The 13,392-nt window shown below is 44.0% G+C and overlaps 2 protein-coding genes across 2 annotated transcripts in view; one reads left to right on the forward strand and one right to left on the reverse strand.

Moving 5' to 3' along the window:
* The window catches only part of LOC101167284 (band 4.1-like protein 1), a 77,289-nt gene that overhangs the window by 10,564 nt on the left and 53,333 nt on the right, over positions 1 to 13,392 (reverse strand). The window contains exons 6-16 of the mRNA XM_023954670.1: positions 10,619 to 10,661; positions 10,461 to 10,536; positions 8,741 to 8,959; positions 8,531 to 8,618; positions 8,203 to 8,450; positions 6,387 to 6,528; positions 5,046 to 5,081; positions 4,879 to 4,914; positions 4,447 to 4,596; positions 2,421 to 2,507; positions 960 to 2,270 (exon numbers count right to left, since the gene is read on the reverse strand). Coding sequence (XP_023810438.1) covers positions 960 to 2,270; positions 2,421 to 2,507; positions 4,447 to 4,596; positions 4,879 to 4,914; positions 5,046 to 5,081; positions 6,387 to 6,528; positions 8,203 to 8,450; positions 8,531 to 8,618; positions 8,741 to 8,959; positions 10,461 to 10,536; positions 10,619 to 10,661 — 2,436 coding nt within the window. The remainder of the gene's footprint in view (positions 1 to 959; positions 2,271 to 2,420; positions 2,508 to 4,446; positions 4,597 to 4,878; positions 4,915 to 5,045; positions 5,082 to 6,386; positions 6,529 to 8,202; positions 8,451 to 8,530; positions 8,619 to 8,740; positions 8,960 to 10,460; positions 10,537 to 10,618; positions 10,662 to 13,392) is intronic.
* On the forward strand, positions 2,867 to 4,439 carry LOC105354118. Its single transcript, XM_011475257.2, has 2 exons — positions 2,867 to 3,821; positions 3,885 to 4,439. Exons 1-2 carry the CDS (start codon positions 3,165 to 3,167, stop codon positions 4,170 to 4,172), a joined length of 945 nt encoding a protein of 314 aa, XP_011473559.1. The 5' UTR covers positions 2,867 to 3,164; the 3' UTR covers positions 4,173 to 4,439.

A 13,392-nucleotide genomic window follows, 5' to 3' on the forward strand; every position in this document is an offset into this window, starting at 1 on the left:
ATAAAATTTTAGCAAAAATAAAGCCTTGCCAATTTTCATAACAAATAACGGAGTCATTCTGGAAACAGCCACACTAAAGTTGTCTTGGCTGAAGTGAGACGGATGCTTTAAGTTTCAACCTAAAGACAACTTGGAAAGATTTTGGGGCAAAAGTTGCAACAACTTTTTTGTCAACTGTTGTGCCTCCAGCTACAGGATCAGGCAGGTTGCAGCACTGCACATCTTTGTTTTTGTTGGACTACTGTCAACGCAAAATAAACCTGAACCGTTCATTAAAAGGAGTCTGCACTCCAAAGTCTCCGCCTACGTGCTTTAGGAAGCTCCCAACATTTCCCACACTCTCTCCCCCCGAGTTATATCATATCTTGATGTGATTGTCAGGCGCATCGAGAGCTATGCAACACTTCCTCTCATGCCTGTTTAATCCAGTCAGTGAGAGTTTGACTGAGATGAAAAGGTGGAAAATGATGAAAGCCGTCACGTCTTTTCCCCACAAATTCTTTACACTCCGGTGTCAGGTGCGTGCAAGTTCCCCGTGATGCCGGTGGTGAGATGAAAGCTGCAGATCTGTCCAAGTCAGGCAGCGAGCTGTGGCGTGAGGTCAAAACTGACCCAATTTCACCACTTTGAGTTAAATTGGTTAAATGCTGCTTACCCAACATATTTTAGTCTCTGGTTATCTGAAAATGGAGACACAGCCAGCGTTGGTCTGTACAGATCTGCCAGATGATGGGGTGCATGTGGAGGGAATGAGGAGCCGTCACGTTGAAAAATGGCCACACAACTTTGGCTGATTCTCGCCACTTGACAGAGCTAAAGGAACGCTCTGCTGGCTCCTCAGCCACACGCAGCATGGATGAGTGCTTGGAATCAACGCAGAACAACAGAAAAATGAATTTATCTGAATAGGCTCATGCTTTCTTTCCTCTAACTGAATAGCAGATGCCGAGCTGAGTTACCGAGAGTCTCTTCTTGGCTGATTCCAGGCTCGGCTCCCTGCTGGCGTTTCGGCTGTTCCGCAGTATCAATCCAGATTCCCTGGCCTTCTTTGTTTTGACTGGCGGAGCAGGGGGAGCCATTTTTAGATTCGACCCTCGAGCAGACTGAAAACTGTCGCACGGCTGATCTGCTTTCGGAAGGCCCTCGGGATCCGCCGGGGGGAAAGTAGGGACGTCGGTCCAGTTGAGGTCTGACGATGCCTCCGGGGAGCCAAGGGACCAGCGGTATTCTCTTCTGTTTGGTGGAGCGGGCTCCTCCTTCGCCGTCTGGTACTCTCTTTCATCCCTGCAGGCTACGCTCTTTGACCTCTCTGGTTTGAGAGGAACAATCCTGGTGATTTCTGACTGGTAGCTACTACCCGACAGCCGGTGTAGAGATGTCCTTTGGTTTCTCTCCCCCATCACACCCTCCACGTCTTCACCACAGGAACTACTGATCTTTCTCTCGTGGGTCCTGACTTGTCGAAGTTTGACCTCCGCCAGTTCCTTGTTGTCAATGAGCCCCTTCCCTCGCACCTTCGCTGCACTCTCTCCTTTACTGGCCGATAGAGAACTGTCGGGTTCCATCTTCACAGGTCCGTTCAAGAAGCCCAAGTCTATTGTCCCTGCATGGTGCACCTTTCTCTTCACTTGCTCCACAGCTTGATTAGACACTTTTTTGTCCCCAGCAGGTAAATCCTCTGGTTTGTAGTCTTTACAGACCCTCACAGACGGATCCTGTCCTGATCCCTGATCATCAAACATCTTTGGAGATGAACAAGTTCCTCCTTTACATGGTCTTTCAGAGCTGTTGTCCGAGTCCGAGCCTTCGTTCTCCTCTACAGAGGAATCACTCTCCGTTTTTCTGTTGCCAGATTCCGTAGGCATTGCCAGGTTAAAGCTCTGGGGTCTCCTCTTTTTCCTTGTTTTAGAGGCCGTCCGTTCCTTCATCTGTTCAGCGCCTGGGGCCACGTCACTGCTCACCTCCTGGTCTGAGGCGTGAGAAAGTTTACTTGGAGGCCTGTCTTGTAAAAAGTCTGCGTTATCGGAAGACAGAGTCCCAGAGGGCAAAGTCTCCGAGCCTGCCTCAGGAGTTGAAGGAAATTCATCGGTATGGCTTTTCGTCTCCTCCTCGTGGTATCCTGTTCCTTCAGCATGCATCATTTTAGTGAAGTCGATCTCTTTCCTCAGCTCCTTTTTCTCAGAAGTGCAAAGCTTGTTCTCCTCTTCTGCCTTCCAGTCGTGGTCTTGATACGGATGTTGTTTTTCAATCAATACCCACTCCTCGGAACCCTACAGATTAAACACAGTTAGACCACAGCCGCTGCTTCATAGACGCTGTGATTTGTCTCAATGTGAGCAGATCACAGCCTGCACACACAAAAAAAGTTCGACCAAAAATGTACACAAGAGAAACACATAGAATGTAGAAAGACATGCAACCTCAGGTGAAGAAAGGTAAGTCTTCTGGATGAAACCCTCAACAGACAAGCTGTTTACAGGTTCCTTTCCAATGACTCGGCCCCCCAGCTGGCCAGCAGGAGAGAGTTTAGGAGAGAAGGAAGATGGAGGAATTTAGTAAGACACAACAAAAGAGAGGAAGTTAGAATATATCTGAATAATGACATTACACCATCTGTTTGGCTAACAAGCAAACAGAATAATCATTCCCGACCCCCCAACCACACACACAGCTTTAAATGACCCCTAGTCGGCTTTCAGCCATTACGCAAGATAGTTGCAGAAAAACCGTCTGTCAAATTCAAGAATTAGTACTTCTGGAGGTCAAAGTTTTCTGAACTTTTCTTTCTTTCTTTTCATCTTTTTTTTATTGAAATGAAACCTTCATGACTCTTTTTTTCAAACGATCAAACACTAACACTCACTACTCCCCATTTACCAGTTTTGCCAAGCATGCACACACATCACTTTTACCAAGTTAAGACTTGAATCTTTGGATACAAGTCCTAGTCAAGGCTCATTGCTGAAATTCTATTCTAATAAAATTTCAATAAATGTTACGTTTTAAGTCCTTGAAGTTTAGTTTTAAGTTCCTGTGGTTGACTTTTAAGTCCTTAAGGTTGAGTCTTAAGTGCTTGAGTGTCAAGTCCTTGTTGAGTTTATGTCTTTGAGATTGAGTTTCATCTCCATGTTGTCAAGTTTTAAGTCCATGTGGTTGATAAGTCCATGGGGTTGAGTTTCAAGCCCTTTTTGATCGAGTCTCAAGTTTTTCAGGTCAAATCTCAAGTCCTGAGTGTAGAGTCTCAATCTTTTCAGGTCAAGTCTCAAGTCCTGAGTGTCGAGTCTCAAGCTTTTCAGGTCAAGTCTCAAGTCCTCAGTGTCAAGTCTCAAGTTTTTAAGGTCAAGTCTCAAGTCCTGAGTGTAGAGTCTCAAGCTTTTCAGGTCAAGTCTCAAGTCCTGAGTGTCGAGTCTCAAGTTTTTAAGGTCAAGTCTCAAGTCCTGAGTGTAGAGTCTCAAGCTTTTCAGGTCAAGTCTCAAGTCCTGAGTGTCGAGTCTCAAACTTTTCAGGTCAAGTCTCAAGTCCTGAGTGTCGAGTCTCAAGCTTTTCAGGTCAAGTCTCCAGTCCTCAGTGTCAAGTCTCAAGTTTTTCAGGTCAAGTCTCAAGTTTTTCAGGTCAAGTCTCAAGTCCTCAGTGTCGAGTCTCAAACTTTTCAGGTCAAGTCTCAAGTCCTCAGTGTCGAGTCTCAAGCTTTTCAGGTCAAGTCTCAAATCCTGAGTGTCGAGTCTCAAGCTTTACAGGTCAATTCTCAAGTCCTGAGTGTCGAGTCTCAAACTTTTCAGGTCAAGTCTCAAGTCCTGAGTGTCGAGTCTCAAGCTTTTCAGGTCAAGTCTCAAGTCCTCAGTGTCAAGTCTCAAGTTTTTCAGGTCAAGTCTCAAGTTTTTCAGGTCAAGTCTCAAGTCCTCAGTGTCGAGTCTCAAGCTTTTCAGGTCAAGTCTCAAATCCTGAGTGTCGAGTCTCAAGCTTTACAGGTCAAGTCTCAAGTCCTGAGTGTCGAGTCTCAAGCTTTTCAGGTCAAGTCTCAAGTCCTCAGTGTCGAGTCTCAAGCTTTTGAGGTCAAGTCTCAAGTCCTCAGTGTCGTGTCTGAAATTCTTCAAGTAGAATCTCACATCCTTGTGGTCGAGTTTCAAGTCCTGGATAGTTCTTGTGGTAAAGTTTCATGTCTTTACAGTTGAGTCTCAAGTCTTTAGGTTTTAGTGTCAAGTCATCAAGATCACATTTTAAGTGTTTGAGTTTCAAGTTTTTGTGAAACTTTCGGTGACCTAAATTCAAGTTTCAGGTTTAAGTCACCAAATTTTTGTTTTAAAAGTATTTGAACCTTTCCTGAGGTTTTTCTGAAAAGAAACAATGGCAAAGGGGGAAATACTCTTTGAGTGTGGGAAGTCTTTTCAACTGTCAACAAGCTGTCGGACATCGACTCTGCCACCCACACCCCCAACCCTCACTCACAGCCTTCTTCTCCGGCGTTCCAGTCGGTGTGGTTCCCGACAGTCGCTTCTCTCGGTTTATCAGTTTGCTGTTGGGCTCCCTCAGGGCTCGCTTTAGCTCGTTGATGCTGGCCTGGTGCTTCAGCAGGACATCCTGAGACTTGTCCAAAAACTGCAGGGAGAAGACGAGGCGGAAGAAGAACATGAAACCAACCGGACTTTATTCTGAAAGGGGAAGAAGGTGTGACAGACTAACATGGTGTCTCAGACAGTGTCATGACTGATGGCTGAAATGAATGAGAAACATGCTTGAAATAGATTTTTATGCGAGCGATTGGATAGAAACTCTACAGCATCTTTCATAACAGCCTGAAACGTCCTTTGATCTGAACTCTGCGGGAAAACAAAAACCCCACAGAGGATCTAAAAGCAGAGCTGCAGCAGACTCCTGTACCTCCTGGTTGTGTCGAGGAGTGGTCTCCTGGTCCAACTGAGACAGCCGTGTTGGAGAATCCCAGAGCAAGAGAAAGCAGCAGAGGTGCGGGAGCATGCCGCGAGACAAATCAGAACGACAACAGCCAGACAGAGTGGAAGGATAAGGTTAAGGATAACAACCAATACCTCTGGTTTACTGTCAGCCGGCGAGGCGGCCTCCTCCTGATCGGCAGCGAGAGTTTAGAGAACAGAATCAGTGTTAGCATGAGGAGACAGGGCTGTTAGCAGCATGAACACACACAGCAGTGCCAGAATGCAAAGCAATAAAGAGCGATGAGGCAGCAACCTGAGCTGAGATGAGACAGTTGTGTTGCATATATTTACATCATCCTCCAAGCAGTCTCAAAATTTTCCTTAACTCACTTCTTCTGACATTTAAAGACGCACGCAGATCACCTTTTGATCTGTTGTAAAAACGTTCCCAGTGCTCTTTTTTTAATCCAAAATCCGATTTATTAAAAAACCCAAAACACGTCATTTTTTAAGACGTATTTTCTGAAAAGCGGCAGTAGTTCATCAGAAATTCACCTCTGAGTTGTAAGCCTTCGCTGATACCCATCAACCCTTTGTTTACACTCTATCCCACTAGCTTACAGCCCCTCACTACCCCAACCTGACATTAGCAGAACAACAAAAATAGTGTCAATACTAAAGCTATCCAGCCGTCCAGTTTTAAACCAGATAGAAATGACATGGAGGACCACATTTGGCCCCCGGGCCTTGAGTTTGACACATGTGATATAGTGGATGCATCAGAATGGAGCGGAGCAGACTTTGGCCCGCCCATTTTAGCTGCTGCATTACAACTGAGAGCTCTTTCAAATGGCGTGTTTTTATCCGCTCCGATTTGAATAAAGTAATACTCAGAAATGCAGTTTTTAATCTTAAATCCTTTTGTATATGTCCTCTTTCATGAGAAAAATGCTACCAAGACACGTAAAAGAACCAAAAACATGATTTTCATCCGAATGGGTCTTTAACCCTTTGAACCAAAGTGACTCTTCAACCATTTCCACTACTAACGTAATTCCAACAGATTCTGAAGCAGAGAAAATCTGCTTTGTGTTGATATGCAACACTTTTTTCTGCGTCAGAATCTGCACTGAAATGCAACACTTTACGTAAAGTGTTGCATTTCAGTGCAAAGCTACTTTTTACTATGACAAAAATTCACGGACTGATGTCGATTGTTTGAGCGCTTCACTACTAAAAAATATTACTTGCTGTTCCAGCCTACTAGAAGTCTTCAACCTTTTAACCAATCAGTGAAAATTCTTGTGTAAGCCATCAACATCAATCAAAGCTGCTTTTCTCGCGTTTAGAATTAGCTGTAATCATGTTAATTGCTTTAAAGAGTTCTGGTAGTCCAAAGAATGTAAACACAGAAACTAAAAGGTCCAGTGTTAAAGGGTTAAACTGAAGTCACGACAGCTGGATTTCCCTGTCATCTGCCGCACCAACATTTACCTTGAACTCTTTCTTTCTGCTAGGAGAAATGTCGCCATCGAGATCCTTCTCTTGCTCCTCCTGGCTTTGATCTTGGTCCCTGTCGTCTTCGTCCTGCTCCAAACTGGGCTCCAGCTCTGTCTCCTGCTCGTCTCCAGAGGGGCTGCTTGGTTATGCTGCTTTCATTTGCACCACTGCAGTGACCCTTCAAAAACTAGGAGAATATTGAGAAACAGGAGGCGTTTCCTCTTTCTGCCTTCCTGCCATATTATTTTGGTCTGAAAATTCAGCTTCTATTTATTTATTTGTTTGCAAGAGTTAACTAGGAAAACGCACCCACGCTAATTGCATTTTAAAATGTAAATTTAAACCTCCAGACAAACTGGGTTTGTTTTGGTCGTACACAGCCACAGCTGCCAAAATAGATCGTACTGCCAACTGCACAGAATGGAGCGGGTCGGAGTCAGGACCAATGAGATGTGACGTTTCTGCGCTGCAGACTGAGCCTGCAGCTGCAGGACGGCTGTTGAAGGGCTTCTTTATCTGGTTTGATCACGGGCCCACTGTGTGGCTCTGTCACTCAACTGTGTGTCCTTCAGCCTGAGGCTGTGGAGGATGGGATGGACGGATCACGCTTTGCAAATGTGAGGACAACTTCACGGAGCTGTTTGGGATTTGCATGTCTATAACAACATTGCAATGACTGATAAAAAACAACCTAGATTCACTCAGGGCCACTGTTGTGATCAGCCAATCACATGGCGGCACCTCAATGCATTTAGGTATTAAACAGAGTTGAGACGATCTGCTGCAGTTCAAACAGAGCATCAGGAAAGAGAAGAAAGGTGATTGAAGTGACTTTGAACATGGCATGGTTGTTGGTGCCAGACGGGCTGGTCAGAGTGTTTCAGAGATTACGGATCTACTGGGACTTTAACCCGCAACCTTCTCTAGAATGGTCTGAAAATGAGAAACTATCCAGTGCGCAGCAGTTCTGTGGGCAGAAATGCCTTGTTGATGCCAGAGGTCTGAGGAGAATGATCAGACTGGTTCCAGCTGATAGAAAGACAACAGGAACTAAAATAACCACTGGTTACAACAGAAGTCTGCAGGAGAGCATCTCTGAACGCACAACACGTCCAACCTTGAAGGCAGACGGGCTACAGCAGCAGAAGACCACACCGGGTTTCACTCCTTTCTTAGAACAGGCAACTGAGGCTCCATTCACACATACTCACCAAAATTGAACAATAGAACAAAGATTGGAAAAACATTGTCTGGTCTGAGTTTCCATTTCTGCTGCAACATGCAGATAGTTGGGTCAGAATTTGGCATCAACAACATTAAAGCATGGATCCATCCTGCCTTGAATTAACGGTTCAGGCAGGTGGTGGTGGTATAATGGTGTGGGGATATTTTCTTTGCACACTTTGAGCCCCTTAGTATCCACTAGAGCATGGCTCCAACGCAACAACCTACCTGAGGATTGTTGTTGACCATTTCCATTCCTTTATGACCACAGTAAACCATTTTCTGATGGCTACTTCCAGCAGGATAATGCGCCATGTCATAAAGCTGGAACTGTACTAGGAACTGGACTCAAATGTTATGCACAGTCACCAGATCTCAACCAAATAGAGCACCTTTGGGATGTGGTGGAACAGTAAATTGGCATCATGGATGTTCAGCCGACAAATCTGCAACAACTGTGTGATGCTATCATGTCAATATGGACTAAACTCTCTGTGGATTATTTCCCTTTTGTCAGGGGAAAAAGGGGTCCAACAAGCAAGGGGAACCTTATGAAGTGGCAGGTCAGTGTAAATGCAAATATGACTAAAAAAAAAGATGCCAAACTATTGTAATTTGATGGAAATGCTGAGGGAAAAAAGAAGCAAATTGGTGGTGATAATCTCCCACATCAGTGCGCACCTCCCCAGGTCTTATCTTGATGTAAAAGTTGCTCCTCTTATATGAAATCTTCAGGATCTTCGGCCAGGCGAAGCGGTTGATCCTCAGCCTGTCCCGGTAAATCAGCAGGCCGTTTGCGCAGACGCCCAGCATTATTTCAATCCCCTCAGAGTCCTGGAGCAGACACAAACGAGTGTTAACTCACCAAAAACACCACATATACACAATAGAAAGTAGCTTTGGAAGTGGCTAACCTTAGCATGATGGAGGTCCACCCCATACATGGACAGTTTCTTTGCATTTTCCAGGAAGTTCAGTTCTGCCTCAGCAGGAGTCATCCCCCTAATGTTCAGAAAACAACCAAAACTGTGAGCAGCGTCCCGCACGCCGTCTACATGTGCTGACATTTGCAGCTGGGTGTATGATGGAGCGCTGCGGCTGGAGCAAAGCAGTGTGTCCGGTACCTGTAGTTGCGGTGGAGCTCCATCACCCTCTCCTCCAGCTCCCGCGTCTGATTAGGAGCCAGGCGGAAATCGCTGACGTAGTCTGAGCCGTGATCCTCCTGATCGTAGTCTCCCAGCTCGGCTTGGACGGTGTACGAGCCCAGGAGGGCGTGAGTGACGAATGAGCAAGGCAGCCGGCCTGACAGGATGTCATCTCTCAGCTGCAGACACAGGTAGTATCTGTCAGCAAAGACAAAGTAGAGGCAAAGTTGGCGGTGAGAGGGGGGTCTAACTCCAAGTTCACTCAGCGCTGTTAATCCGGTTTAGTTAGCGGCATTCCACAGATAATCCTCTGCTCTGGCGAAGGGTCAAAAAATGCTCCAGGAACAGTTACAATATTTCTATAAACCTCTCAGGCAGAGGTTTGCAACCTTCAACTCTTTACAGCTACGTTCACTCCGGGCATGTAGTAAACATGAATTCTTAAACGCGCATTTAGCCCACGGTGTTCACACTCATGTCCGCCACCTGGAAAAGGCTTAGTGTGAAATGTCAGAGGTGTGCAAATGTCATGAACATTGCTTTCTGTGACATCATCATCATTAACTTTATTTATAAAGCGCTTCAACAGAATTAAAATTGAACAAAGCACTGTACAGTAAAGCAGGTTTAATAAACGAGATAATAAAAACATAAAAGCATAATAAATGTTAGCTTGAAGGTAAAAAAACATTAAGGGTTTCAACATAAAGAAACAATAAGACTTGGCTGTTAAATACAGAGCAAAATCCCCTCGTGTGACTACGAGTTAATCTATCAAATGAATCCTAAATCTGGTTTTAAAAATGGAAAGTGAAGACGGTTTTCTAATATTTTGAGGCAAAATGTTCCACAGCTTCAGAGTACAGATAGAGAAGGCTTGAATAAAAGCCACAAAGTCTCACTACACCCTTTAGAAAAATAAGACACTGATGTGTATTTAGGTTATTGTTACTATTAAGATAACTAGAGTACAGACCAAAGGTTTGGACACACCTTCTGGATATATATATATATATATATATATATATATATATATATATATATATATATATATATATATATATATATATATATATATATATATATATATATATATATATATATATATATATATATATAAATATATTCAATTTTTGCATAAATAAAATATTTTTTTTTAATTAAAATATTTAATTATTTAATTTTATTAAAATATTTAATAAAATTAAAATATTTTTTTAAATATTTTATTTTTGCATAAATAAAATATTTTAAAAAAGGATTATTTCAAAAATGTATTTATTTCAAAATGTTTTACCTTTTGACAGAGGTTCACATGACTTCCTTTCAAAATAAAAGACCCCCTGTGTCACATTTGATCATCATAATGCAGCAGTATAGTAGTGTAATGTTGGTACTAAGTTCCAAAAATCGTTGTTGTTTTATTTTTTACAGTTTTTGAGACATCTCAGCTAGAAATGTGTAAATCACTAATCAGAGCTAATAAAGTGACCTTTACCATTAAGTCATTGTGTTTGTTCAAAAATAGAAAATCTGTGCGCCTTAATTCTGGTTGTGCTTACTGACCAATTGATTTTCTAGATTTTAAATTAACAATGGAGGAGTGAAAGAGCCACACCCCCTTCCCTAGACCCCTGTTTTGCGGAAAGACAGACGTGTTGCTGGGGAGGTTACAACGCCGTCAAAGTGTTGGCGCTACCTGGTGATGTCCTCTGTGAGCTGGGACGGGTCTGGAGGGTAGAACTTGACGGCAAAAGCGAAATGCCACAGTGAGTCTGAGGAGACGACAGCACAAGTTAGCGTTGGAGCTGCACTCGAGTCGGCGCAAGTGGGCCGGGGATGAAAGAAAACACTCACGGCGCATCTGCTTCTTGATCTCTTTGGAGGGGTCCAACCAGTTCTGAAAAAAAAGAGGCAGAATTTGGATTTGTGGGTCACACACAGCGTGGTTTCACACGCAATTCTCTCTCCGTGTGGTGAATGAATGAAATAACAGATTTTGACACGAAAAAAAGTGACAGCGCCAATCAGCTTTATGGAACAAGCAGGTACTTCCTATTTGGAACGTGACAAGGAGGGGGGGGGGGGGTGTTACTCAGTCCAGTTCTCATATTCCATTCATCCTAATGGTCACAGTTGATCCAGTTTGACTACTCTTCCTTAACGTTTTACACTGGAGCTGTCACCAGTGAAATCAAAATTCACTGCCAAAACTGACTTTTTACGTAATTAAAGTTATTCAAACAGATTCTGGCCTGGAGGAAATCAAACTAACACCTGGTTTTTGAACTACTGACACTCTTTGACCCCTTTATGTTGCTAACATAAATCAAATGGATTCTGGTGCTCAGTCAGAACCAGATCATTTATGTTGATTGATAAGGAAGGGACAGACAACTCCTGGCCTTGCGGGCCGGTGTGTCTGCATGATTTCCAGATATCCAAGCCCTACTTATGAGTGGATACCTGGTTCAGGTGTGTCCAGCCAGTAAGAACATGCAAGAGCAGGGCACAATGGAAAACATGTAGGAATGCGGCCCTCGAGGCCTGGAGATGCCTCGAACGTAAAAGCTCCTCAGAACGTTGCGTTAGCTCGGATGTCTAAACGTTAAACAGTCTTAACAATTTGGACCAATCATGGAAGAGCTCCTGTGGGATCAAACAGGACCCTTCAAGCCTATTTTGTAGTAAAGTTTACACAAAATATTTAACTGTTGTTTGGTATCACACTGCAGCCAAGATTAGGCCAATTCAACACTACTGTTTAAACAAAACATTTTACATCAAGCTGACCTGTCTGTTGGTAGTTTTTAGTCGAGGTAATAACTTTTGTAATCATGTTAAGCGTACGAGTGAACTTACTGCAGCAAAAGCGGCCAAGGTTTTAGGGTTTACTACCATTTTTAGTATAAAACATTTCATTGTTTGCCACCTTGATGGGGCTCATGAGGTCGTCCTGTGTATCGAGGTGGACACTAATTACAAATTACAAACAAGTGGGGGTTGAACAACCCCCCTCATGTCAAAGTTCAAAGGCATCAGGATTAGAATAAGCAGTCGACTTTTATCAAGAAAATGTACGAAACATCCATCGTGCAGAGCGCACATCACAACCTGCATTAAAGCAAACCCGTCGGTGAGTAATTTAGCTGTTATACCAAACCCTGAACTCACACACGTCTGCTACCGGGAAAAAAAAAACAGACTTCTGAGCTGCCTGCTGCGCAGAGGACTGACAGTAATCTGCAGAAAGCTAAGAACCACAAAGTAGCAGCGTATTAGCCAACGACGGTTCTCTGCTGCAGCCGCTTTAGGAACGTCAAACCAGGAGCATGAAAGCTCCAAACTGCCGCTGCAAACGTGCACTTCCTTTAAAATTTCATTGGGACAAAAAGAGCTGCAGGCGTTTGTTCTCTTTCTGAATAAAATGGTAGAGATTTGGGGCAACAAGTCATGGATTAGCAAGGTTCAATGCCGGGAAACATTTTATCACTCAGAGCAATCGGGAAAACAAACGCTCCTCTGCATCGACACGGACTCACTCCATAGTTTGAAATATGGAAAAGGGCATCCGATATGACATTACAATTCACCGCATGGTTGCAGTCCTGATATTTGTGTTTTATTGATCAAAAGGTTCTGGGTAAACATGCGTCCAGCCTGTTGATTCGGACAGATTGCAGTAAGAGCTGACAAAGCAGACATGGGTCGATTAGTGTTGTAGTGTTGTTCCTATTTCCACGTCATACATCTGTGTGCAGGAGGCTCACACTAATCAAAGGACAAATCCTGCATGAAACACACGGGGAAGACGGGAAAAACGGGTCGGCTCTGTTCAGGGCGGGACAGAACAAAGGCGGGATCGCCAACAGGCATACCTGGAATTTTTGGAAATGTCAGTGCGATCAATGCTCTGACTGGAGAGGACATTCATCCGGAACAGTAAGTCATTTAGCCTCACATGACTCACCGAATAATGAGTGTCGGGGGATTAAGTCAAGAGAAACGCAGAGGAAAAAAGGGAAGTTCGTAGGACGACACGCAAGAGGTTAAAGTAAACGACATAAAAGATCTTTTTTACAATAGCATTAAGATGGAACTCTCTTAGCTCCAACATAACGCAGATAACGTCATTTTAGCAGATTCTGGAGAGGACAAAAGCACATTTCTCTTGATATGCAACACTTTATAGTAATGATTCATCCATTCATTCATCTTCTACCGCTTTGTCCCTTTCGGGGTCACGGGGCTGCTGGAGCCTATCCCGGCTGCTTGTGGGCGAAGGCAGGGGGCGTCCTGGACAGTTCGCCAGTCTGTCGCAGGGCCACATGTCACACACCCGTTCACACTCACACCTAGGGACAATTTAGACAGAATTTAGAGTTGCCAATTGACCTATATTTATAGTAATGATGTGTTTACTCAATCATTGCAAATCACCTGACGAGTGACTTTGTGCCGATATGCACTTCAAAATGACATCAACAGTGTAGCCCAGGGGTGCCCAAATCCGGGCCCCGGGGGCTGGTGTCCTACATCTTTTTCCATCCAACCTGCCATTGAAGCTCCTCATTGGCTGAACACACCTGATCCAGGTATTCAGCAGCAGATGAGGCAGGGTTTCTGGAAAA

This window comes from Oryzias latipes, chromosome 5 (assembly GCF_002234675.1).
Source record: "Oryzias latipes chromosome 5, ASM223467v1".
Classification (NCBI taxonomy): Eukaryota; Metazoa; Chordata; class Actinopteri; order Beloniformes; family Adrianichthyidae; genus Oryzias; species Oryzias latipes.

What these genes read in the sequence shown, in the direction of transcription:
- LOC105354118 (XM_011475257.2), top strand. Translation starts at nt 3,165, where the DNA reads ATGGGGTTGAGTTTCAAGCCCTTTTTGATCGAGTCTCAAGTTTTTCAG. An exon ending in TCGAGTCTCAAGCTTTTCAG is followed by an intron (nt 3,822 to 3,884) that starts GTCAAGTCTCAA and finishes CAAGTTTTTCAG; the next exon opens with GTCAAGTCTCAAGTCCTCAG.